Source organism: Charadrius vociferus, unplaced genomic scaffold, assembly GCF_000708025.1.
Source record: "Charadrius vociferus isolate BGI_N301 unplaced genomic scaffold, ASM70802v2 scaffold225, whole genome shotgun sequence".
Taxonomy (NCBI): Eukaryota; Metazoa; Chordata; class Aves; order Charadriiformes; family Charadriidae; genus Charadrius; species Charadrius vociferus.
This window is the reverse complement of record NW_009648638.1, coordinates 401,881-429,103: the sequence shown is the minus strand read 5'-3', so window position 1 is coordinate 429,103 and position 27,223 is coordinate 401,881. Positions and strand designations below refer to the sequence as shown.

At 43.8% G+C, this 27,223-nt stretch overlaps 1 protein-coding gene across 2 annotated transcripts in view; it reads left to right on the top strand.

Annotated features, from left to right (window-relative positions):
* The first annotated feature begins 9,041 nt into the window (after positions 1–9,041).
* Positions 9,042–27,223, top strand: part of NDRG3 (NDRG family member 3) — a 33,634-nt gene continuing 15,452 nt past the window's right edge. The window contains exons 1-2 of one of the 2 annotated variants that reach the window (XM_009886323.1): positions 9,042–9,098; positions 13,790–13,825. In XM_009886323.1, the coding sequence (XP_009884625.1) occupies positions 9,042–9,098; positions 13,790–13,825 (93 nt within the window). The remainder of the gene's footprint in view (positions 9,099–13,789; positions 13,826–27,223) is intronic. The other variant, XM_009886324.1, reaches the window with a different exon arrangement.

The window sequence follows — 27,223 nt, the reverse complement described above, 5'->3', positions numbered from 1 at the left end:
CTGATGTTCCTTTTCAGAGCCTGTAAGGTAAAACTTTAGTTCCTCTGTATCCTGAAATAATACCCTACAACAAGGCCAGCTCAGATTAGCAAACTGCATTCTGGTTTATATTCTGTATACACTTTATCTAAATTGATTAGATTTAGCATATCTTGAAGCTAAGGTCTGCATATCATCTGGCAGTGTTGTGAGCACATACTTTATCCACTCCATGATTCAACTGAAGAGCTAACACTGCCAAAAAACCTTCTTTCTTACAATCAAATCTCAAAGCAAAGTCTTTATACTTGACAGAAAAAGAGGTAGTATAGAAGGAGCTGAAGGAGCCTTTTCCTCAGTCAGTTCACTGATCCAAGTGAAAACTAGTCCTGGAAAAAATTAAGGAGGCAGGGAGCAGACCTGATTTGCCACGTTGCCGCGTGATCATCGACCTGGTGCGAGGGAAGGAGAGGGAGGAATTTCTGGCTGACGTAGGGAGGGGGGAAGGACAGGAGCATCCCTTTTGGCAGCAACCGACAGTTATATTAAATGAATAATGAAATTACATCCTGAATTGATTCTGAGTTGCCCTGTATCTGTTACTGGTTTTAACTGTGTTAATTTGAGTTGCATCTCCTGCGCTGGCCAGCTGCCTGAGAAGGGGCATAAAATTCAGCCTGACACACACAAAGATATTTTCTGCTTGGAAGTTAATTCACAGACTGGAAATGATGGCGGTGACAGCAGTACAGCAGTTGTGATGGTTTTGAAGTAATGACACTGAAACTTAGGAAGCGATTGTCCTTCAGATGAGGCAGGATGGGCAATAAGCCAGACTGGAAGAGCTTGTTCTGGGAAGCTCCAAGGAGCAGTGCTACATGGGTAAGGGAAAAATGCATTTCATTAATGAGGAAGAAGGGGGAAAAGCATAGACTAAAAATCTAATTTTAGCAATTTGTTTTTCATACAGCGTATATGCGTTCTTAAAATTTATGTCAATCCTGTGAATGACCCTTTTGCAAGTGATCTGCAGTTACAGCAGATTAAAATAGTGAAACTGCGTCCTGAGAGTTAAAGCTGTCTTCTGTGTACATCTGTATTCTTATATTCAATAGGCATAATTGTTTAATACTAAAAAAATATGTATTTGCTGTGATAAAACTGAAAAGGTCTCTTCCGTGTCTGCTGGTAACTTGGAATTGGGGATGTAATCAGCTTTGACTGCAGGTATATTTTCTGATGGCCAAAATCCATTTTTTCAAGTTTGAATGAAGTAAGAAGGAAAGTTTGGTTTTGCTCTCTGAAGACATTAGTAGAAGTGATTTAGTTATATATACATATACAGCCCAATGAAAGGGTGTTAGTTACCTGAATGAGCTGATACCAGAAGCAGTTGTCTTAGTCTTAGCTGCTGAGGAGCAGAATATATTCCTTCTTCCTGAGCTTTGCACGCCTGTGATGATTTCTATACTCACATTAAGCTAGGTTTATCCAGGCTGCACTATATTACACTGCACGTGCCAAGAGATGTGACCAAAACTACTTGGTGGTAGTACTTCACTGTTAAATATATGTTATTACATCAGTTTTAGGTTGTACAATTTATATGTATGAGTGAACACAAAAAGTTTAAGGTAGTTTTATTTTTAAAATGAAAGTGACTCTACAAACTTTCCTGTGCATTTGATCTGACTATTTTTCTTCCATCCTAATAGCACTTCGCATAAATGAGTTAAAAAAGATCATCACAATTGCATTACAAAATATGAAAAGTGAGATCTGACTGAATGTTTGTTTAGCTATACTATAACTTAAATGGTGGTTCCCCCCACACAGCAAGAAGGCTCAGTTGGGTGTAGAGGCTATACTTAGCAACTTAATGTTCGGTAGTCAGTGAAAATGCAACTTTTTCAGTAAAATAAATAAAATGCAAAATCAGCATTAAATTTCCGTAAATTGAAATGTGCTGTTTGATTATATAAATCATTGTTAAAATCTCTGTTTAAGCAGATTTCCAATCTGTCTTGCTCTTTAATGCTTTATTTTGCTCACTGAGATATATATTCACATTTTATTTGGTTTCTTTTCACTTAAAATGTAAAAACACAGAGTCAATTAGTAGAAAACATAGTTGCAACAAAGCAGAAACAAGCTTGAAAATAAAACTGCAAAGGGAACCGAAGGATCTGATGGAAAGCAGCCAGATTTAATCATAAGCTGCTTAAGAGTAAGCTGCTGCCGAAGAGACCAATTTCCCCGCTTGCCCTGTGTCGTATCGGAGGACGTGTGCATGCAGAGCTGTTGAGTTCAGCTACACGTACCGCCTCGGACTGGGGAGAGCTTCAGGGTGTGGTCAGGGGACAGAGAGAGGAGATGGCACAGGGAGAAGCTGTGGCGAATGCAGTGATGGTAGACAGTGCTGACAAAGAGCTACCAATGTTTCAATTGCGGCAAATATCCAACTGAAGGCTTCGAGAGCCCTCACCCATACCTGGGTGGGACCTCCTGAACTGCAGGGGTTGTGGAAGCAGGTGGCTCAGTACAGGGGAAAGCATCTTTGAACAGATCCATTTGAGCATGTCCTTCACCGTAAAACTGATAAAAATGGCTCTGTTGTTTAGTTTGAGCTGTGTGAGCTGCTGATGTTGGATAATGCAGATATTGCTTTAGAGTGGTGCCACTGGGCAAGAAAGGGACATGGAAAAATCATGTGAATAACATAATTGATAATAACAGCCACTGCTTATTTCATTTGCTGTGGGGAGAAGAGCTTATTAAGGGAAATGCTGCAAAGCTATTTGAAAGAGATACCATGACCAGAAAAGGCTCTTTTGGAGACAATAATTTGCATCATTTTTGTAGAGAAATTTTTCATTCCAGTTTATAGCCTGGATGTCTGCACTCTAAAACTTCTTGGACTGTACTGTATGGCGGAACTCAGCATGGTTCAGGGTTTTCATGGGCACTGGTCCAGGTAACAAAACAATTTGAAGACTTTTACATTTTTCTTGCATTCTTGCTCAGTCAGCCCTGTAGTTGATACCTGTTAATTCAAACGGTGACTAAGGATGACGTCCTGCTAGCTGAGCTGTTACCCACATGGCACTGTGATGCTTCTTGTAATTAGGATTGGACTCTTTCTCCAAAATTAATGGGAAGCTGGGCAAAGACCTTTTCCTTGCGAAACCATTGTTAAATGTAGGTCTCATTTAAATGCCTTAGTATATTTAACAGCTGGCATATCTGTCCTGAGTGTAGTCCAAATTTAAAGGAGGTAAAAGCATGCTGTGTTACAAAGCTACTGTCACTGGTGTGCAGTAGCTGGCACTGTGCTAGTTAAGCGGAACGTGATTTCTCTGCAGGCTTGCAGTTTATCTTGGAGGTGGAACGCCATGTGGTGTATTCCCAAAAATGTATGAGCTGGAACACAAAGTGAGTAACATAGGAAAATATTTTGAAAGTGAATTTGGACCCTTTGCCTGTTTTGCTGGAAGTCACTGTGTCAGCCAGCTTTTCAGGACAGAAACTGCATAGCCTGTGCAGGTGGTTAGGAAGCACAGTGCTGTTGAGAGGCTTACAAAGGACTGAGGAGCAACATAACAGGAATGTCCAAGGGTCTCAAAGTCCATATATGAAACTTATTTTACGTAAGATCTATACGCCAAGACAGGGGGCTGCCCTACCACACTGAGAAGCCTTGTTAGGCAACTTGTCTTCTGGTGTGTGCAAAAGAGAGAAGCAAAGGAGGCACAGGAGGCAGGAATCCCCTTAAGCAGAACGGAAAAAGCTGTAGCGAAAAGCTACACAACACACAGGGCTGAGTAAATGCCTGAGCTGCAGACCTGGGGACCATGGGGAGGTTCCTTTGGTTCTTGCACTGGCTGCAAATTCTGGGTTTGTTCCTGTTGTTGCCATGAAAAGCCGAAGTCAGGACTCTTGCATCACCGTCTTCCTTTGCACGCTCTGGAGCAGCATTTCTTCTTTCCATCTCATAAGAAACAGGCAGCTGTGTCAGACAGCAGTTCTTGGAAATGTAACCCAGGTTGTCATGACTGTAGGCATAGTCAGTCCCTGGAGAGGAGGGTTCTTCAGCCGGCCTCTGCCAGGCTGCCAAACAAGGGAGCGTGTATTTAGGTACGTTTAATGCCATGTTTTGTAGCATAGCTTGATAACTGTCTTGTGTAATGTTGCCTCAATGCGGTTAACATACAAAGCAGGAGTATAACAGGCTATGGAGTTAACAAATTAGAAGCTGTAGTCAAGTTGATGCATGAGTCAAGAGATGAATGAACAAGAATTTTCAGCCTCTGAATACAAGATTTTGTTGCACTGAGTTCCTAAAGAGCATGGAGAGATTTCACCTCCATAATAAAACAGAATATTCAAGGAGGTGCCCGGAGAGTTGGACTCAAGATCCAGCTCTTGCAGCTGTAATCCTGTGGGGAGCGGTACTGCTGGAATTTTGGTGACTAGAAACCAGAGCTGAAGTACCCACAGGTGGTGCAGTTTACATGGCTGGCTCTGTGGGTGCAGGTCTGTAGTACTCATGCTCTTGATTTACTGAACTTACTTTTAACACAGCTTCTTTTTTTTTGTATATTGAAAAGATGTAAATTGAGAGCACCCTTCTCTTGGAGTAAGCACGCGAGCACATATTTCAGATCTTATTTATAGGTAGATGGTTTCTTTCTTAGGCTCACCTGCCTTGATTTTTTGCAGCCTTCTGTGTCCTACCCACATTTCTAGTCTCTGTGCTAATGATTCACCAAATGTTTTTCCTCTATTCTTGTCTTACCAGTTTACAAAGAGCATACAGTCTACTCCAGCCTTCGGGAAGCCTTTGGAAAAAGATGGATGGTTTAAATTGGGGTATTTGAGCATATTTATAGTCATATGTAAATGGAAGCAAGAGGAATACTTGCAAAGCACGTGGTACTAGGACATTTATAGAAAAATGTATGGTTTATACATGGATCATTCCAGGCAAACCTTTTGCTTTGCCTGTAGCCTGTCTTCTACAGAGCTCTTCTGTGTACTATTAATATTTATGCTGCTTTGTTGGGGTATTTTAAATTTGCTTTCAGCATATGAAATTACATGTTTCTTTCTTTAAATAACAGGAGGGGTGGAGGGAGAGAATTCATTGTTTCCTGGGCAGATATGTCTGCAGATCTTTTACGAGGAGTCTTTAACATGGTTGGAGCAAGGGATAACCCAGGTCACCAGTACCTTACCCTTCCCTTTGCCTCTGCATTTGGAGATGTGCTTTACCAGGTGTCTCTGCTACAGAGCGTTCTCTTTTCAGAATTTCTTTATGGCCTTTTTTGGACAAGTATGTCCCTTTGCCATGTTTCAAACCAAAACCCATGTTGCTGTTGGCATAGCACGGTGCTCAGGTGAAGTTGTGGTGAATAATCATGTAGAGCGAGTAAGATCTCGGCCTGTAATAACCAAGTTACCCAGATTTGGTCCAGGGCAATCCCATTCAGATTGCTGAGACCTTGGGAAGAGAAAAGTGCATGCATCGGCCTACAGAACATCCTCTGAACAGATTCAAATAAAGTCTTGAGGTTGTCACAGCCATTTTCCAAAGAACTCACAAGCGAGTGGATAGGTGAGAGCTGGTTCAGCAATCTAAAAAAAGCTGCTTGCAAGCAGTGATGTACCCCTGTACCTTTTCCTTCAAAAACCTTTGAGTTTCTAGGAAAGCAGAAACAAACTCAGAATTGCTGAATGAGCAGATTAGAATGAAAAGGTTAGAATGAAAAGAAATCCACCATCTGGCCGTTTGTGGCTGTGTAGGTTTAACCTTTCTGTCTGATTTTGCTCTCAGTTCAGCAATTTTCAGTGGCTTCCTGGCTCACCTCAGCGTTCGGTCCCCCCCGGCCATTTTGGAGGTCCTGCTCTCGCTCCTGCAGCCTGGGTGAGGGTCTGCTCCAAGCCAAAGAGTCTCCCAGGCTGAGTGTGCTGCGAACTCAGTGCAGAGCACGTCTCTCACTCTTCCTGCGTGCTCCCTACAGAAGTTTTCCCAGCTACATGAGCCCAGTTGGTGTTAAGGAAGGTGGTCCCTTCTCTCTCAAGGGAGTTTCACTTAATTCTGAGCCCAGCATGCAAACCAGGCACCTTTCAGGTTGCTGCCCAGCTTGCTTTAACAAAGGAGCAAGAGGCAGTGCAGGTGCAACACAACAGTTTGTTGCCTTAGCCCCTACAGACCCCCCCTTCCCCTGAAACTGTATTTGGAGCAATAGTGGCCCCAGAAGATAAGCATCAGATTAATTTGAGTGACTTTGTTTATTGTGTGTGCTGTAGTTGCATCTAGAGACGAAATATGAAATTGAGGTTGATGAGATAAAAGCATTTGATAATCCTTGCTTTGAACACCTACTTAGTTTTTTATTATTCTCATATAACAAATTATTAACAAAGTAGTGCATGGGATTTACAAATTGTGTCTGTCTCCCTCTCTCTCTATTTTACACGCTTCGTGGACCGGCATGCTTGTGTGGGCAGCAAACGATGTCCCCTGGCAGGGTTGTCCCAGTGCTCGCTGGCAGTTGTTGCTCTTTGTGTAGCTCCTGGGGAAACTGGGAGGAATATCTGCAGAGCTTTAGCAAAAGTATCTTTGAGCAATCTAACGCAGAGCTCTGAGTTGCGTTCTTTGTTCAGTCAAAGCTCAGTAGATGCCCTGCTTCGCTGTAGGCTTTGGTTTAGGCAAAAATGCTAGGTGTGAGCCTGACTCGTGAACCACAAAGCAAGTGTCATTTTACATTCCCTTGTGTATAAAGCCTGACAGAGAAAGGTGGCTGGTGTATGCAGCTTTTTAATCCCTTTGCGTAGAGTGGGCAACTTCTTGGTCTCTTGGGTGACCTCAAGAATAAGCATCACCTTCCTGCCTGCCATTGGGTCCAGTGGGTGTCTTTTCAAAGAAGCATAAGAGAGGAATAAGCTCTCCAGGTAATGAGGGGGTTGTTTTTAGTACTGTGTCACCTGCTGCAGATAACTGTTTGAAAGGCTTGTTTGAAACTCTTTTGGTGTCTGTAACCTTGTGGGGTGCTGTTTTGGAGAGAACCTGGTAGATGTTGAGCTCTTCATCAGTCCCCGCAGTGTATACAGAAGTTGCAATTCCTTAGTAGAAAATATTTTTTGGTCTCCATAACACCTTATCAGAATTACAGTAATTACCTCTTCCTCTGGGTCTTACAGTGCACTATATAATGACTCTTGCTGCTCTTCTGAATAAAAATGCATCATTGGGTAAGGGGGGATGTTACCTCTAAATTAACTGGTTTCTTGGAACTCTCATAACTGATGTGTTTTACAGCAAAAAAAATCTGAAAAAGAAGAATAATTTCAAGTTTTCCGAAGTAAAGGAGCTAAAAGAGAGGGGAGTTGCTATGGCTGATTTTCAGAAGGAAAAGGCATTATGATTTGAAATTATTATCTGAAAGCTGGAGAGGGACTTTTTGCAAGGGCATGTAGTGATAGAACAAGGGGTAATGGCTTCAAACTGGTAAAGAGGAGATTTAGATTGGATATCAGTGGTGAGCCCCTGGCGCAGGTTGCCCAGAGAAGCTGTGGCTGCCCCATCCCTGGAGATGTTCAAGGCCAGGTTGGACGGGGCTTGGAGCAACCTGGGCTGGTTGGAGGTGTCCCTGCCCAGGGCACGGGGGTGGAACAAGATGAGCTTTAAGGTCCCTTCCAACCCAAACCATTCTATGATTTGTTTTGTGCCAGGCTGGCTTCAGCCACACCAATGTTAGTCCTGGCACAAAGGGGGGTGACAAGAATGTGCAGCTTTGCAGAGTGTTTGGGGTGAAGGGAGCCCCCCCCCTTCCCAGGGCAGCGCATGGATGTGTGGAACTAAGGTGGCTGGAGGAGCACAGCTGCAGTACTCTTTTTTCCAATTTTTTTTCATCTGTCGTTAACAGCACAACATTATCTTGGACAAAGAATTTGATTTGTGACAGTAGTTGAGAGTCTGTTTCTAGCACACTCAGCTAACGTCCAGGAAGCCCACCACATGCCTATTCCTGTCCCTGCTTATGTCCATGACTTCTTTTATTTCATCTACAGTAATCTGTATAGTTTTCCTGAACAACCAAATAATCTGCACTATCAGGCATGATCGTCCCCTCTTTCCAGAGCCACCTTTGTATTTCTCCAGCTGCCTGCTCTAGAAAGTCTCTTGTCTAGAAACACAGGTAGAGTCTCTAGAATAAAAATTAAATCCCTGGTAAACTCTGCCATATTTTTCGTCTGTCCTCATTGTGATTTCCAATACGTATGGCAACCTCACATACTGTTGATTACTTTCTTTTTTTCTGTTGATGACTGTGCACCACCTGATGGAGAGTGATTGCTTGGGCTGCACAATTAACAGTGTTACTCTGCACATGTTCAACTGGACCAGGGCTATCTGGGGGTCATTTTTATATCCCACCTCATGAAGCAAGGGCTGCCTTGGGTTCTGGGTTGTCTTATGTTGTGCTGACAAGGTACTTGGATCTCCACACCTCTGTCTCCCATGTGCAAATGCGGTGGTTGCTGCGTGTCTGGTGGGTTACAGGCACAGCGCTGCTGTTAGAGGCCGGATGCTGTGGTTCAGGTGTGTCAGGCATGGCAGGGAGACGCCAGTATTCCCGCATATTGAACACAGTTTTTCACTCTGCTGATCCAGAGTTTGCAGTTCATTTCCAGGCAGACTATGGTTGAAGTACCAGCAATGCATGGAAGTGGATCCAGACTTTCTGAGTAGAAAGGCCTGAGCTTTCAGGGACAGCTTTCAATGGGCAAAGCGATGTGCAGGGTAAGGAGTGACATAACTGAGACACTCAGTGCAAACATGGCTGTTTGCCTTCTACAGTTACAGGTGCTTTGTGTTGCACTGAGAACCAGCTTCTTTCAGACCTTCAGGCTTCGGTTTGAGCATATACAAGTCTAATGAAAGATCTTAAAGCTTTCTTTGGCTACCATCTCTTCTAATACTGTTTCTAACAATATGCTTTTGTTTCAGAATCACCCATTTGCTGCTCTGAGGGCTAGTTGGCTCTACCTACAGCACCATGGATGAACTGCAGGATGTTCAATTGACAGAGATCAAACCACTCCTGAATGATAAGGTAATGCTAGCTGCTCCTTTTTGCTCTCACAGGTGTACTCTGGTTGACTTTGGCAAGGAGCCCTGATTGCCAGGGTTTCCTTACAGCTTGGAAGTACCTTAAACACTGAAAAACAGTAAATGCTTCCCCACTCTGATAATCCACCACTCTATATTCTTCCAAAGTCTCAGGGAAAGACAGCCCACCACAGTTCAGGTAAGTTTAGAGTCACAGAATCACAGAATGGTCAGGGTTGGAACGAACGGACCTCTGGAGATCATCTAGTCCAACCCCACAATATGTCATGACTGTACTGAGAATTTGCAAAGGCAGAGCAGAAAAAGTTGATACCATTTCTGACCTGGAGGAACTGTAGAACCTCTAATAAGTTTGTGCTTGTTAGAGAAAGCTTGGATTGTATCCCATTTTCTTTTTTTTTACTTTTTTTGTTTAAAATCTTGTGTCTTAAACTATCCTTTGGTGTTTTAACCCCCAAAACACCCCTGCCTCCCTGGATTTAATGATGGAGAGCCATTTCCTTTTAATATCTCCAGAGCCTATCTACAGCAGTCCAGATTCATGCAATACTGAAACTTTGGAAAATCATTATATTGCAGCAGCTGTTTAAGGCTTTCACTCTGTCATCTTTGGGCTGGAGGAGAGCCATCTGGGCTTTAGGAAAGCCCTAGCCTCACTGGATTCTGCCACAAACTGTTGCTCCAGGTGCCTAAGTCATTATGGGCCATGCCAACAAGATCTAGAATCTTGCATCTGCAAATTGTGGCTGTGAGAAATGTGGTTTGGTCACTTTCCATACCTAACAGCCAAGGCTGATGGTACATGAAGTAGTTTCCAGTGCTTTGCTGTTTAATGGCTGACATCAAGAACTAGCTTGTGCTGCCAAAGGGATATGGTACTTTGTCCGCTCACTGTGTCCTTGTGAAAGACTGTGCTGTCTAGTGGAGATTCCCATGCAAAATAGGTGAAATCCCTGAAATTCTGCTATGTTTTAGTTTTTGCTGCTTAGTTCTTCCTCATTTCTGCGGTGTGCTAACATATCTGTTTAGTATCTGTAAAATCTAAAAATTCAGCTGAAATCTTCAGTCCAGCTGTGTATTCTTACAGCCCAATGCTGACTACTAGGCTTCCACCATAGCTTAAACATAACTTTTTAAAATGTTTCCAAGGAGGGTGAGCCTTGGAAGAACAAAATCAGTGTAGACCAGCAGATAAAAATACAGAAAGGCCTTGAAAACAGTTTATGACTTCAAAATTAGAGATAAATGTTTACAGAAGACAAGCTTCCTGAATGCAGTGCCCCAGCTCTTGCTCATGATTCTCTTAGGATTTTCCATGTTTGAGTTGAAGAGGTGTTGTGGTTTAACTCCAGCCATCAACTAGGACCACGCAGCCTCTCACTTATCCCCTGTCTCTACCTCCCCCCAAGAAGGGTAGGGAGAAGAGGGAGAAAAGGAGGGGAAAGGGAAAAAAACTCATGAGTTGAGATAAAGACAGTTTAATAGAACAGTAAAGGAAAAGGAAAATAACAATAATAATGGTAAAAGAATATGCAAGACACAAGTCACTCTCAGTGCCTGGTGAATTGGTTGCCCAGCCCTACGTGAGCAGAGATTGAGGATTCTTCCCCACACCCCTGGCCAAACCCCACATATATACTGAGCATGGTACAGAATATTCCATTGGCCATTCTGTTCCGTCTATGTTCCTTCTCAGCTTCTATGGGAAGCTGAAAGAAGTCCTGGACTAGTATAAACATCACTTAGCAACAACTAAAATAATATGCATTATTGACATTCCTTTCATACCAGCTCCAAAACCACAACAACCACTAGAAGGAAAAATAGCTGAAACCAGGACAAGAGGGTAGATTTCCTGTGCTTCAGTGAGCTGACTCAGTAGGAGGTATTGAAGCATGCCAAAACAAAGTGTTTTTCACTTTGTAAGTTTTTAGTCTCTCTGTCAGGTATTGCCTGATCAGGCCCGTTGGGTCCCTGCTGTGGTGTCGTCTCCACAGCCACTTCTCTTAACTAATAGCTGGGACAGTTCTAGTTTAAGTGCAGCCCAGTGGTGTTAACTAGCATACAGAAGGGCACATACAAACTCATATTTGGTTTCCTTGACTCAGTTTTTAAGTTACAGGAAGTACATATTGTCTCAGTAGGGAAAAAATACGTAGAGTGGCTCTAGAGCCATCCTCAGCACTGTGTGGGAAGCGAGTTGTGCTGTGGCTCTCCTTTTTATACTTTAACAAAAGAAATACCTCAGGGAGCTACCATCTGAGGTCTGGCCCTTATTAATGCTTTCAAGCTTGAAATAATACATACGTGCTTTTTAGATGTAGTTTATGGAGCATATGGGTGTGGTACCATAACATGCTGTTCTGTGCAGTGTATCAGAGTCCAAAAAGTATTGAGCTGGCAGTTCACTAAGATTTTTACTGACCAACTGGCTTTAGATGTAGGAGTTTGAGCCAGCATGGATTAATGGCCAGAAATAGTACAGTAAATCTCTTAAGGTGCTAATGAGTGAGTGCTCATGAACTCTTCAGATACAAAGACTGCTGTACTCTGGTGTCTTAATACTCAGACTCCAAAACCAGTGGAATTGCCTGGGAAATGGAAATGGGTCATATCCCGTTCACTTGTCTGAACTGTTGGAAATGTCACTGGGCACCACTGAGTCCTGGCTTGGTTTTGTCTCAAATATGTCAGCAGAAAATTGCAAGCCTGACTTTCAAAGAATACACTCTTATGTGTGTGTGTAACTTAAGCTGAATAGCAAGTGCAGGGAAGTAAAATACATTAGAATGTATATGTTCACCTCATTCAGGCTCACTAAAATGCAGTGAGTTTATACTGGGAAAGAAAATCAACTTCCAATGTTCCCATTTAGTTGAACAAGAGAGAAGAAGAGAGTACTGCCTGTAACCTGATCAGAAAACTTATCCCCATGACACTTTGTTATTCTGGCTGGTCCATATTCTGTCAATTTTGACTCCTATTAATACAACCTTAGTGAAAAATTGCTGAAATACAACAACTTAACTCAGGAGCTAAGGGCTGGATTGGGTCATTTCAGCTAGCTCTTTGCCTTTGAGGTTCAGCTGTCGCACCTTCAGAGGACTGAAAAACATGCCTTAATCTTAGACTTTCTCAAGTTAAGACGAGGAATAGATTAATGGTTTAAAGTCAGATTTTGATGTGTTAAAACCAAGTAACCAGGAGTGAGGACATGGCAGCACTAGTGCTGCTTATGCATGGTGGTATACCCTGACATCGAGCAACACAGGTGCAGCCTTCGTTCTCTGCTTTGTGTTGTTTCCTCCGGGCTCCCCGTCCCGGGAATCTTGCTTTTCTCAGTACAAATGCAGATCAGCCTTTTCTTTACTTAGCGTGCACCATCCAAGTCCAGTGCTGGGTACAGAAGTTTCTCATTTCTTCGTAAGCTTTTTTACAGTCCTTAATCACTGTGGCATTGGATGAGTGAACTTACCTTCTTTACAACCTGGTAGATGAGAAGGCTCTACTGTCTGTATTTAACAGAGCGGGGAAAGAGGCATAGACAGAGGTGTCAGAAATCTCAACTAACTTCAGGATCTCAAACTGAAATAAGAGGGGGCTGCTTTTTATTTTCTTTTCCCCCATCCTAAGGATTTGATGCTTTGTGTCATGTCACGTTCAATACTTAACACGGGAGGTATTCTTAAAACAAATTTGCAGATATCTCAACTTAAAGGTCTCATGCTGAAGAATGTAAGTAGCAACCTGTGTTCTCCCTAATGTGGCAAAGCTCTGGGGGGAGGAAAACAGTGCCATTTGTTTACACATGGAGAGGAGTTAGGGTGCTTAGCCAGAAGAAGTGTTTAAGGTGTTTCTGTTATGCATATATGGTCCTAGTTGTAATTTTACCACTAAGGTGCTACGTCTAAGGCATGTAAGATAGAATGCTATCTCAAATGATTTGCTCAGCCTTTTGTGGCATTTGACAGCACTCCGTAGCGTAACCTACTCTATGGTCAGAGCGAGAGTCTCACCACACACATGGGCATACAGACAAGTTACTGCAGACCTTCAAATTTGCAGTACGCCCAGTGTGTGCTGTACTTACTGTGCTCACCTATATGCGTGGTCTCACCCTCTGGGAAAAGTCAGTTGTGAATTGCTGAGCCCAGTCACCATGTCTTCTGGTTTCAGTAGCTTACAGGTCACTGCGATTGCTGTGGAACCATACCGCACACACTGCAGTTACTGCATAGCTTGCTTTCTTGCTCTCATTACGAGAGGTCCCAGTGGTAGTCCTTTCAAGAGTTTTGTATTCAAACTGATAACGGGCACCAGGATCAGACAAAACCCAACCTTATGACCAGCCTGACTTTGGTCGGGGTCCTTCCTACGTACCCATGTCGCTGCTCGAATGCTATCAACTCTCGGCTGTGTCCGCAGGTGCTCTCCTTAGCTGACAGCATTGGGGCAGCCCCCAGCAGACTTGCTGTATAGTAATGCACAGAACGTGCATGCAGTTTTCTTGTTCGGGTCTTACATTTTGCTGCTGTCCTGACCACAGTCAGGCTAGACTGTGCTGAAGCAGAGGTTTCTGAGGGGAACTTTCATGGTGTTGTTGGGGGTGTTCTGGGGTATTGTGCTGAACTTTTTTTTTTTTTCTTTTTTTTTTTTTCTGGTTTTTGTTAACAGAATGCAGCTCGCAACTTCCAGGACTTCGACTGTCAGGTAAGAAAAGTGCAGGACACAAGGATCTGTGTGCAGACTCGCCATGGCCCATCAGTAATGCTGAGAGAGAGATGAAAAAGCTCTGTATCTTAATTTTAAGTCCTGTTAAGGTTTAATCAATAAGAACTTGAATGTGTCCAGTTGGCAGATAATGCCTTTCACCCTTTCATGCAGAGCGGGTTGTTCTGAGCTCTGAGGTGCAGACCTGGACTGCTCTGCTGAGGCTCCATAACATCTCCCAGGGTGGCTGGTCTCCGGAAAAGCAGTTTCTTTGAGATATGCAATATGCTGAAGGGCTGCAGCTCTGTCGCATCCCATCTGGTTCACTGGCTAGGAAAGGAGGAGCCTGCGTGCTCTGTCTATTTGCGTTGAGAGTAGATGGAAGTCACCAAGCTGCCCCAGATACAGCACAACTGCTTTGCTGGGCCTGGGTCATGACGAAGCCATGGTCATTTTCTGGGAGGTTATTCACCTGACAGAGCAGTGCAGAGATGAGCCTGATGGCTCTGGTTGCTATAGGAATAATCCTTTTAGAGGAGCAGTTGCACCACAAGCATCCAAGACAGAGGATGCATTCTTTGTTAGGCAGAGCACAGCACTGAGATTACGTGGAGTGTTTTGTAGAGCACGGGCTCATTTACCATGCTGGATTACCTTGCTGACTTCCCACTCAGCATGCTGATACGCAGCTGGCAGCTTTTCTTTCTCTTCAGCTGCAGGAGGGTGCTGTGTCTGTAGTGTTCTGCTTAGCACAGGACAGGCTCTTGCAGCTGTATTACACCGGTGGTGTGGCTAGGGGGTAGAGCTTTCAACACCATGTGATAGCTTTTAGTAAAAGTCTGTTGATGTAGATGATTCCAGAAAACCTTCGGCCAGCGTGTGCAGAAGAGGAATATAATAAATACAGTCTGAAGAAGATAGTTTGTGTTTTTTCCAACAGACACTGAAAGTACACCCCTTTTGGGCAGGCACATGTCACTGTACTGCTTTAGCTTGATTGATTGTGAGTTTTACTGTTACCTTAAAGTCTATAAGTATAAAATTACTAATCTTAGTAAGTTGAAACTGTAGTGGCTAGTCTTAGAAGAGGCAACAGTGTTACACAATGACTTTTCTGTTTTAATAAAGGTAGATATGTGTTTAAAACACTTCCCTGTACTGTCGTGTCTGTCTGTCTTTCTGCATCTTCTCCATCTCTGCCAGAAGTGCAGCGTGCTCCCATGTTGGATGGGGAATCGGTAAAAATAGGTACAATGCTTTTGAGTAAGAGCGTTAGGGAGTACAGGCACTGCCTGCTGGGGCTTGTCTGCCCTCCTTGGAGGGAATATAGATACAGTGCCTGAGCATCTGAGTGTGTTAGCTGTCACTGCAAATTCTCTAATGACCCAACAAGGCAGTAGGTTTGCCCATACCCTGCCTGTCTGTGAGCAGATGTGGGCTTTGGAGCCGGAACGGAGTGAGAAGGTAGGAAGGAGTCCCTGTAACAGAGCTGTGCATCGCTGCTGCCTTCTCGCTCTACATTTTCCCCCTACAAGCAAAGCCTCTTTGTGCAGTTCTTCAAAGAACACCCAAACCTGAAGTTGTGCAAGCCCCAGAGGAACACGATGCTACAACCACTGACTCATGGGCGCTCTGCATGTCCCAGTGCTGTTGTCTCGGCTCCCTGTCCGCCCTGGGGCTGAGCTGTGGGAAGAGCTGCCAGCGGCCCTGCAGCCAGGGAGAGGGGGTCTCTCAAAGAGAGGGGCTCTCTGAGCGAGAGGGGGCTCTTGTGAGTGCTGGGCCCGGGAAGGACATGCTTGTTGGTTCTCTGTGCTTTGATTTAGATCAGCAGTGAGCTGGTGGCCATGGCAACAGTTGGGCAGGAGACAAGATGTTCCTTCCCAGAGCCCTCTTGGTAATTCATTTAGAATATTTTTTTTTTAGCAAGAAGTTAACACAGTGTCTCTTGTGACTGTAAATGTTGTCCCAGCCTCAGCTTCCTCCAGCATCTCTCCCTACAAGGTGTGGTTTCAGGGCACACCTGGCTTGGCCCCCTGTCCTACCTGGAAAGTACCCCCAGGGGCTGGATTAAGTCTCTGTTTGAAATCTGTCAGAGAGGATAGATAGTGCGTTGGGTCCTTGGATTTTCTGCCTTAGTTGCTAATACCAGGAACAGTATTTAAACTCAGATGTTGAGCTCTTCTGTTGTCCTGTGAAAAAGTACTGCTGCTTTTTAATCTGCCAAAGCACATCCAGCTGCCAGGTTGCGGCCTCTGCGAAATTGGTGTGTCTTTACTTACCAGTGTTTGAGAAGGGGGAATTTGAAGTGGTTTGCTAGGACTTTTAGAGCAAGGGAGATCCGGTTGTGTAAAGAGAGACTTAAAAGCACTTACGCTGAGTCGGGGGTTTAATTTGTCCAGAATTTCCCAGGGAGGAGTACCCTTGGGGGGGGAATCTCAGTTATACAAGAACAGAAGACATACGCTGGCCACGAATTCATGAAGGCTGGTAACTGGAAGATGGTTTCCAGTTAGCATGCAGTGAAGTTCTCAATCAGCTTCCGATAGCAGTAACATCTGCAAGGGACCTGGTGTGTTTTAAGAGAAAATTTAGGGGGCTTGTGGGATGGATTATATTATCTTACACAGTGTAGTGTTTGCAGTATGACAGCATGGCATTAGTGATGCAGGACCTGCATTTCAGACCTTGTTTTTAATAGTTCAGAAAGAGCTGTTTTAAATGGAGGTAAAGCTGTGGCTTTGCATGGTGTCGACCACATCCTGGGCTGTGCTTGCAACGCTGCAGCCAGCAGGACGAGGGAACGGGGTGCCGTCTGTCAGCACTGGTGGCACCCTGCTGACAGTGCAGGTCCAGTTTGAGCTCCCCAGTACAAGACATTGACATACTGGAGTGAGTCCTGTATTATTTCAGCCTGCATTATTCTGTGTCCTCAGCCATGGATTCGCTGTAAATCTATCCCAGCTCCTTCCAGGACTGACCTTGGATACAGCCGGAGCAGTGACACAGCCCGCCTCTGCGTTTGTTCATCCTGCGGTGCCTCTAGACCTCTTTCTGGGTGGAAGCTGGAGTTTCAAAATATTTTCTGCAGTTGATCCATGCTTATGAGTGGGAGAAGTGTTTAGTTTAATCCCAGCTCACAAGCATGTCGTTAGCGCTGTCACTGACTCTGCACCTAGTGCCAGGCACACAGGTTAGGCGTGCTGTTTTCTGTAAAGCTTTGCCAGGTGTTACTTTTCAAGGTAACGTGCATATTTAAGGTTTATAAGATCTTTCCTTCCTTTGGGGAATACGGGTGATGCCATTGTGAATTTCTGTTGATTTCCTGGTGTGTTTGTTTTTAGTTTTGAATAACTTGCCAGGATCAGACTGGGGCAAAGTCAACATAGCAAGCATCCTCTTGCCTCTGAAATTTGTTAGTCTAGGTTAACGTGGTATGATAAAAGCTTTTAGCTTTTCTGATACAGCTGAGTTTCAGATACGGGTGCCCTCATTTTCTTAAACTGTTCATCTGCAAGCAACTGCAATTAGCCCTGACAAATAACAGACTGCCTGGCCATCAGCTGAAACAACCCCCACATAATCTGATAACCATTTATGATGGAGATAAAGGAGAGCTAGCGTGGTGGCTTAGGGGCCTTTATCAATATGAATCTAGGTTATTCTCAGAAATAAAATGTATTAACCTAAATCTGAGACCTACATTTTACTTGAAAGCTATATGAACTCTAATGAAATCTGGTCTTGGCTTCATTTAATGTTTGTGGGCAGATGGTGGATTAAATGGTCTGGGTTGCTGGTGGACAGATGGTGTGGTGACCTACTCAGTTAATAAAGCTGTGCTTGTGCTTTTATTATTATCTGCAGACCCTCTTCAGCTGTTTTGAGAAGTAGGTGGTCTGTGTTAGCCTAAATCTCTCCCCTTTTTCCAGGTGACTTGCTTTAAATACCAATGAAGGAATATGCTGATATATTTGTAAAACTATCCAAGTAAATCTGTGTTACCTTTCAGTCTGATATAAGCTAGCATCTGATCTGTAGCTAGCACTTCCTCTCTGCTGCCTCCCACCCACGTGACAGGAGAGAGGTGTTTTGCTCCCCACCACATGCCATGCAGAAGAGGACCAGGGCTGTGGAGATGGGTCTGGGATTTGGCAGAATATTTGCAGAAGGCTCACGAGGTATGGAAGAGGTGGGAATAAGCAAGTCCAGGACATGCAAAGTTCAGCTGAAATGGAAGAGACAAGACATGGTTAAACCCATGGAGGAAAAAAAGGGAAAGTTTCCCTGTACAACAGCTTGCTATGCATTGCTGGAATGAATTGAAAAGGTGGAGTTACTCAGTGTTGCCTGTGTTCAGAGTAAAACGCAGCAAAATGTTTGAAGATTTAACGACAGACCTCAATGAGGAATTTTTTGCCACTGTTTTCTACTGGAAGTGCAACTTTTCAATAACACCATGTGTTTACTGATTCAATTTTGGAGAAGTTCTTCCACAAGCATGTTTGTTTGAAGCTTTTTAATCTGCATTTTTAAGAGTTTGCTAGTCCTTGCCCAATTTCTTTGCTTTATTTTTGCTTTCTGTGCAGCAGGAGATGGTATTCTGCTATTGAGAGGTTATTGAAATATCACATCATGTGCATTTGCTGATGTCATGGACGTTGAATCGAAACTGTGCTCAGTTTTTAATGAAATCATTAAAGCCAGCTTGTGATTGCTACACAGTGGCATTGAATACAAGACGGTTTAAGGCATCTTCTGTTTATTATAATGAAATAATATGAAACGTTAGCATTTTGAGGAAGAGTTTGCTTTCTCTATATGAGTAACAGGGGAGCTGTTCTCACCAGCATTGAAATATTTTGTCTAAAAGATTGAGGACCATTCTTCTGATTTGTACAATGAGTTCTTTTGTTCTCTTGTTCAAAGTGCTAGAGTGAAATTAATACAACACAGAAGACGTTTTGATCTAGAAATCAAATTTTTTTTAATGCCTACTAAATCAGAAGCTGCCCCTAATCTTATGAAAACTAGTGTCACCACTAAAGTACTGGGTTTGACTTCTAGTGATACTACAGCAGCAAATACTGTAAAGCTAAAAATGATTAAAATGGAATTTTATTTTGGATTTTTTTTTTTCATTATTCTTATTGCTTGGGAAGCTCTTCCTCTGATTCTTCCCGTCACTGGCTTTCCATCTAAAAAGTTTGTTTTCTGTAAAACTGCAATGTTAAGTGCTGGGAAGCCTTTGCTAGCTAGACTTAGACTGATTTTTATTTTTAAATGGATGAGCACAATCCTCCCATGGGGTTTAATTAAACGTTACTTTTGCTTTCTGTATGCTTGTGACAACAGTGTGCTAAAGAGGTTGATTATGCAGATGTGGTATTTGAAGTTCCTGTGCTTTTTTTGTTCCTGTCAGTGAGTTCTCACAGCAAAGCAAATGTATGCACTTTAGGTTGAGAAAGGGATTTGCCTCCTTCCTGTCTTCAGAAAAATGAATGGTGCCTTTCCATTAACAGTGACTGATTTGTTTCCATCTGTTATGCAACACCCATTAATGGTATTTCAGAGCAGCTAATGAGTAATTGCAGTACTAGTTATAACTCAGTGCGGTTAGATGCAGTTCTAGTTCCCGGGGGCATGGGAGGTTTGGAGACACAGAACACGGCCCTGCTTTCTCTTCTTCAGGAGATTTTAAGATGTTCATGGTCTTCAAAAATGTAGTATTTCACATCATGTCAGCAGGTGGACTGTCCTTGGCTGGAAACGCAGCTCCTGGCCTGTCTTCCGGGTGATGATCTGAGGTCTAGGAGGCACACAAAAGATGTTTAGACTTGCCTGTGTGTTAGCACATTTAGATCTTCCTTGTATGGGATTCAGGTATACAAAGACCGTGTGTCTGCAGGTTGTGGCACCTTCAGCCCACCGTTCAGGGGATGGAAGAATGCTTGAGGCATCAACCTGTCCAACTGCAGCCGGTGGAGAAGGCTGCAGCCTGATACCCCACTGACTCAAAACAGTGGTGTAGAGTGCTGGAAAAAAACAACCCGCTGCCATTCTTGTGCAGATGAGAGCTGATCTGCAAGAGGTTTAATTCACCCAGAACTATTATAGATGTAGGAAGGTCCAGTTTCCTGCATTAGGTGGGGAAAGGGGAATTTACTGTCAGAGCAGGAGTAAGAAGCACCACGTATTCCTAAGTCCGTGCTGGGTGCCTTGCTCATGACATTGAATACTTCACTGGAGTGCAAGAAAGTTGTGGCTTTAAGTGCTGCCTGTAACACATGGGCAGGGCAGGAGATGGAGAAGTACATCTTGCTCCATCTCCAACATGTAGGTGTTGTCATTAATTGTTTATCAGTCTCAATATTGTGTATTGTGTGGTTGTAGGAGTTTTTGATCTCTGTTGGCTGCACTCCCGTTGTATGTGACTTGACTTTAGTTCATTTGGCTGCAGAGCCAGTATCTGTTCTCTAGGAGAATCTGAGTTTTGGAGGTCACTTGCCATTTCTCTCTGGCTGACACAAAGCATTAGAATGGGTGACAGATACACACTAGGTCTGTCCTTCAGCATCGTGTGCCTTTGGAACAGGAACACACAAAGGCTTGTTTGTATATACAACAATAGGTTGGGTGTAGCCCAGCAGCACCTTTGGCTCCTGATGCTTTTGTGTTTGTGTAACCAGATTACACACCTCCTTTTCCTGGTGCTCTTGATTCTCACCCAACATTTCTCTAATTTAAGACTTAATCCAATTACATGAAGTACTAGAAACCAATGCCTGCTTGCATAGATCATATTGTGTTTTCTATTAATAAATTTCTGCTCTATATGGAAATGAATAATTTAGTTCAAGATGTTGCTTTAAGTCTGATTTAGGCTTGCTTCCCACGCAGCTGTCTCCTTCAGCTCTACTCTTTCCAAAATAATTTTGTGCAGAGAGGACATGGTAAGCAGTTACCTACCGACTGCGTTAAGGTCTGTGGAACTGTAATGGTAAGAGTTACTAGATGGTGATGTTTTACAGTCTTAGAATATTTTTTTCTTAGCTTATGGGCATGCTGTTGTTGTTTTAGTACTGTGTAGAACTTTGAGGGCAGCTGTTGCAAAGAGCAAGACAATGGAACCTCTACTTTAATCTCTCCAGGGTTAATAGCTGTAATATGTTGCCCGAGGAGCATGCTGCAATTGTTTTCCACCTTTGCCAAGCTTGGCAAGATGACATGAAGTAAATAATAGCTGTAGCTACAGTATCACTGAAAAAGGGGAAAACCTGATGTGAGTAATCTGCATCTTCTCCACCTGACAGCAAAGTGGCAGTTTTCTTTGCCTTAGGTGAACTAGGACCTGAGTGTCCTTAAGCTGAATGGTTTTTTTGGACGTTTCTAGCCCTTTACTAGTAAAGACATTCAACAAGCTTGGGCAGAACGTGAGCAACAGACACCTTGCTGCTCTGTGTTCTGCGAGATTTGAATTAAAAAAATAAATAAAGCGGTTTCACAGATGTGTTCTTTATTGTTGGTCTCCAAATTAAATAAATTCTCAGTTTTTCCAGGGAATTAATTTTGAACTTTGAACAGCTTCACATTGGGAGTAAAACTCATCTGGTAATGCCAAAAAAAGAAGCTTAATAAATTAGTCGTGAAAAGCGCTGGTAGTATGAATCCTCATCACTAATCATTCCTACTGTGAAACAAATGGTTTACTTCAGACTTTAATAACTTTTAAAACTTAAGCTGAGGATCACACTTGACCTGGAGCTGAGGGAGCATGACTGGAATTTGGCATGCTGCAGTCCAGCACCCAGGTACCTCGATTTGCTGCCTGGGAGTCTCTGGAGCTCAAGGCATTAGCACCTCTGGAGCTGCTGTTGGATGCTTCATTCACTTACTCAGAGATATTTTTTCTTCATATGGGAAATTTTCTGTGGCACTTGTCAGTGGCACTGTCATTGCTTCCCTATCTGGCCAAAGACAGGGGGTGGCAGTCAGCCATGGTTCACCCATTTGAAGCTTTTGCCACCTGGGCATGTGCCCTCTTCTTCCCATAGTCAGTCCCACAGTAAATTTAGACATTGGCAGTCATAGTTGGGTGTGTGTTTTCCTCCTCAGTTTAAGAATTATTCAAAGATGTTAAGGCCAAATAGCATAATGTCCCATTCTAGTCTGACCTTCTGCAAATCCCCAGCAAGGAATACCTCCCCGCAGTTCCTCAAATGTTTTAAAGCTGTTGTTGGGTTATGTCTTAACAACTTCTGGCGTCTGAGCCTTTAGAAAATTAGATGTGTGTGAACTGTAAAGTGTAGGGCTCTGACTAAAAGCACAGATTCTCAGGAGCTGGGACCATAAGGCATATAGCAAAAATCACAGGGCTTTCAGAGATGGTCAGCAGCATTGGTGGCCTGTTTCCAGCTACTGTCTGTTCTTCTGTCCAAGCCCTACCTGAGAGTATATCTTAACAGTATAGCTAAGGCAAGTCAGTGCTTCTGCCGCTCTGTGCACTCGCAGTGCTTACCTCCCATCCGAATGAGAGATCCTGTGGCTGCAGGGTCAGTTGCTTTGCTGTAGTGGGACAGCGAACCCAGCCCTGCGCTCCCACTTACAGGTTTCCATGAGACTGTCAGCTCACTGGACATGGGGCAGGGCAGAAGGATGAGAGAAGCACTCTTTTTGATACCACTTCGTGAAGTCAGCCAATCTGTACCAAGAAGTTGTACGCAAAATCTCGGTTTTGTTTTGTTTCTGCCAATGGTTATTGTATTCTTATCTGAGATCATAGAAGAGAGTTGAGGTGCCTCTTGGTGGACACTGACAGTGGAACAGTAATACCTGGATACAGTGTACAGGAAGGAAAGGGTGATGCAGGTGGTGGGAGAGGATGCAGATGGATGTTAAAGGAAGCTTGTTGATCTGATTTGGCTCTAACTAATGTCGGTGGATAACTTAGATTCCCCTTAGACTGAAATCCCAGGCCCAAATAAGAAATTTATGTTTTGTCTTTAATTGTGGGAGTGCCCAAGATGGTGATCAGAGAAGCTACGGAGGAGACAGGACAAGGGTAGGAAGCTTCAGCTGCCGAGCGTCAATTAGGCAGATGTGGCTGACTGGCTGGCATGACATCAATGTGCCATTTTAGCCACAAACTTCTATGGAGCAACAAGTTAGGGAGCCCTAGAGAGGAGAAGCCATCATTGACATGATTCTGAGAAGGAGAGAAAAATGTGTTCAAAACAGTGTCTTCACAGAGCTGCTCTGTGATAGGAACCATAACGTGCTCCATGTTAACGTCCTTGGGGAAAAAGAAAAAAACCCAAACCATCGAAAACTTCTACTGGTTTTGCATTCAAAGTTTGAAACAAGAACTGCACAGAAATGGAGAAGCTTATTGAAAACGAGCTAAGCAGAGAGCAAATGCCCACCATCTATCACAGCAGACATGAGAAATGGTGCAGGGAAGCCAGCATGACTAAACAGAAGGGCATGGAGGCTATTGAAAACAAAAAAGCATTTTTCAAAAAGCTGGAGAAAATGGAAAAGTTTATAAACTCCAGCAGATTAAATATATGAACAGAACAAAGCAGGCAAAAGGGGATTTTGAGAGATGACTTGCAAAGGGCGGGAGGGGTGGGTAGAATAGTCCTGTTTCAATCTATCAGAAATGGAACGGTGTGAGAGGGTTTGGAGAGTGCTAAGGCTGCTCAGGCTCTGAAAGGAGGACTTAGAAAAACTAATTTTTTTGTTTTTTCTGCACACAAGCTTGCCATGGAGCAGCTCCCAGAGGTTACCATGCTGGAATGCTCTTTGTGGGCAGAGACCCTGCCTTAAACCACGGTACCTATTGCAGAGGCTGTAAAAAAGCTAAAATCCATGGGTTTGTAGCAGGTTGCCAGGACTGGGTGTATCAACCCAGGAGTTTTAAATGGGTTTAAGGATTACATAGCTGAGTTGTTAAGTGAGAGGTTATGCTCCTCTGTTGCAGTTGCGGTGGTGCCCAAGGACTGCAGTGTTTCATCTGTAACACTCTTTTAAAAACTGGTCCCGGGGGAGTTCTGGGAATTCACTGACCAGCTGTACCAGACAGACTGATAAAACTAGCAAGGAGTATAGTGGGTGAATTACACGGATACATATTGGGAAAAGGTCAACGTGGTTTTTGCAAAGGGAAGGAGTCCTGCTCTGCAGAACTGTTGGAATTCTTTGAAGGAGTCAGTAACATTATAAAGGCAATTCAGTTGATGCAGCCTACTTGGAATTCCAAAAGACAAGACCCCTTACCAAAAGAGTCCTAAGACCCTAAGTCTTAAGGAACTTAGGTGGCTATGCGATCAGAGGAAAGGTCCTTTCATGGATGAAAATTTGGTTAAAAAATTTTTTAAAAAAAACCCCAGCAATTATTTTCACAGTTGCTTGAGATCGCTGGAGGAGCACCTTAGAGATCTGTGCTGGGCTCTGTGCCGCTTAAATCTACTCTTAAATTATGTGGAAGAAGTGATGGAAGGTGCAGTGGCAAACTTTATGTGCCTTTGTGTAAACATGAAGTATGATGCACATTGAGTAAAACCATCCCACAGTGGAATATGAAAGAGCGGGCTCAGAGCTGATGAAAACCCAGAGGCGTAAGACCTTAACATTGCAAGAGATGAGTGAAAATGTCAGCTCAGGGCTCGTGGCTTTCAACAAAGCAAATCAATTCTTGTTTATCAGGAACAGAGCAACCTCATTGTGCTACCATGTAAATCCACAGCACGCCCACGTGTGTTTGACGTACTGTCAGCCCTCTTGTCTCAGAAAGGACAGAGCTCGACAGGGCACTTTTGGAGAACAACAGTGTGGTTGGAAGAAAGCTGCGGTACCAGGACTGGCCAGATAGTCCAGAGTACGTCAGCCCAGAAAGGGGCACTTGAAGGGGAATCACAACAAGCTGTTAGGTTGTCACTGCTGTGGATTGTGGAAATGGGATCAGTCGTTCTCTATCTTCCAACCAAGGACTGGGGGATCTCATGCAAAACCAGCAGATACAAGACAGGAAACAAAGTGGTTCTTCACCCTGCACATTGTTAAGCTTTGGCTTTTCTGGTCACAGGGTGAGGCAGATGCCAAAGGCACAAGTAGCAGGGGGTGACTCCCCCGTTCTCAGAAGAGAAAGTCAAAATGAAGACCACCCCTCTAGTTCAGGAAGTCTCTTTTGACCTACCGATAGTTGGAGCTTGGGAAAATTAAGGGAAACTGTTACAAGATGCAAGTGTTTGAGGAAGTATTGCTACATGCTTGCTCTATTTTATTTTTCCACAAGCTCATGCTCTTGAAGTCAGGCTAGGAGGGTACCTGGGCCGTTGGTCTGACCAGCTACAGCTGGTCTCCCTCCATACCTCCTGATCCTCCTCCATCCTTGCTTATCTCATCCATGCCCTGAGGGAACTGCTGGGTTTTGAAGCAATGGTTCCCAGCTTATTTGAGTTGATCAATAGTAGCTGCCTGCACAGGATGCGCGTCCCTGCCCTGTCTCCCCAGCAGCATGCTGCTGTTCGGCATGCGTGCGTCACAAGCTTTGCGCCTACGGCCAGCAACAGCAGGCTGCCAACAGCAAGGCTGCCTCTGCTGTTGTGTTCCTATTTACGGCAGGTTGGCTGCAGCTGCTGTTTATTTTTTACCTACTGTACGAATAAGGGCAGAAGATAAAATCTCTTCAGAGAAACCTCTGATAAAGTTTCCAGTCCCTAAGTGAAAATTAAATTTTATCAAGCTTTTCAAAACCCAACTGCAGATCATCATCTTCTCTCGCATACATCTCCCTTATTTTGCAGACTGCACATTTGTTAAAATCTGGCTGTCTCCTGGCCGCATCTTTTCCACCTGCATTCTCCTATCACTGCTTGCCTGCACTATGCTGCAGTCAGACAGCTGCAGGGTAACGATCCTTGAACCCCGTTCAAGCTGTGCTGCTTCAGCGTGTCAGAGTTGGCCTGAATTTTTCAACACTGCATTTCTACATGAGCAGTGGGCAAATCCCAGGAGAGAAGATGTGGGATTGTCGGTGGGCAGCGGTTATGGAGACAGTGTGACGCAGGCAGTACCTCTCGCTGAGTGGCTGGTGGGGAAGGCGTATCTACAAGAAGGACGTGAGGAAAGCATGTTTGGCAAGGGCAGAGGGTGCAGCCTGTGAAGCTGCTCTTCTCTCACTGAGTACTCTGCTACCCATTGTAACTGGGTTATTCTGCTCCATGGTTGGAAAAGTAATAAAGCGGTAATGAAATAATAAGGGGGTTTTTGTCTGATTCGAGGTAGCAGTTGGATAAGCATAGAGACTGTTGCCATCTTAAGCCTGATACCTAAGCTCTGTATTAAGCATCTGCCTCATGCTGTCCTTTGGCTTTGATGTGTGGGAAAGCACTGTTTTGGAGAAATGCAGGTGACAGGGAAGTCACGTGTGCTGTAATTGTGTGACGTCTGAAAAAGTTTTTGTCCTTTGCAATCATAGGTCAAGATAAAAGCCCTAAAGCTAAATGGCAAAGTTTCAGAGAAAATAAAGTTCACTGGAAAAAATGGACATGGAATTACCTGTAGAGAAGCTAGGGGTAAAACTCAGTCTTATCTCTCCAGGTAATCTTGAAAAGGAGATCAGCACGGATGTTGGAATGTGTACCTAAAAAAGTGAATGTAGAAACCCTTATCTCGAATGTAGTTTCTGCTGCTTGCTTTGGAGAGCTTGGAAGAAGCCTTTAAAAAGTAAAAGGTTTTAAATAGAGGAGGGAAACTGCTTCCAGGGGGAGTATTTCCACCTTGCCTGGGAACTAGCAAGAGAAAAAAGAAATAACCTTAAGCACTCCCAGACTAAGGCTTTGTCACTGTACCGGGCAGGATAAGCAGTTTGCAGATTTAGCATCTTAAATTTTTTAAAGTGCTGCTTGCTGAGATTTGTTAAAGATGGGATTTTTCAAGTTGCTCCCATCTTCAGTGGATGTTCCCTGTATTTGAATCACTAGTGTGATTGAAGGAGCAGCGAGGTGAGTACTCTTCAGATTGGGCTAGTGCCCAGTGCAGACATGAAAAAGCTCTTCTTGACAAACTATCTCACTTCCCCAAATCACAGTTTACACAGTCTGCAAAGTCAAAGTAAGTGGGAGAGCAAGGATTGATTTTTACCTTAAGGAAACTCTTTTCCTTCCCTCCTGGAGAGCAAAGACCCAAGCTCAACTTTGGAACACAAAAATGCAGGGTGTTTCAATATGAAGCACATTGAGGTTCTTGAACAAAAGCTCTGAAGAGAGGTGTGTGTTTCTGTTTCTAGTACCTCGTCCGGTATTCTGCCTAGTGGAAGCACGTGTGACCGTAGCAGTAAGTTTGACTATAATTCCAGAAAAGACACTGTATTGCTGACTTTTTTTAATATCATCAGCT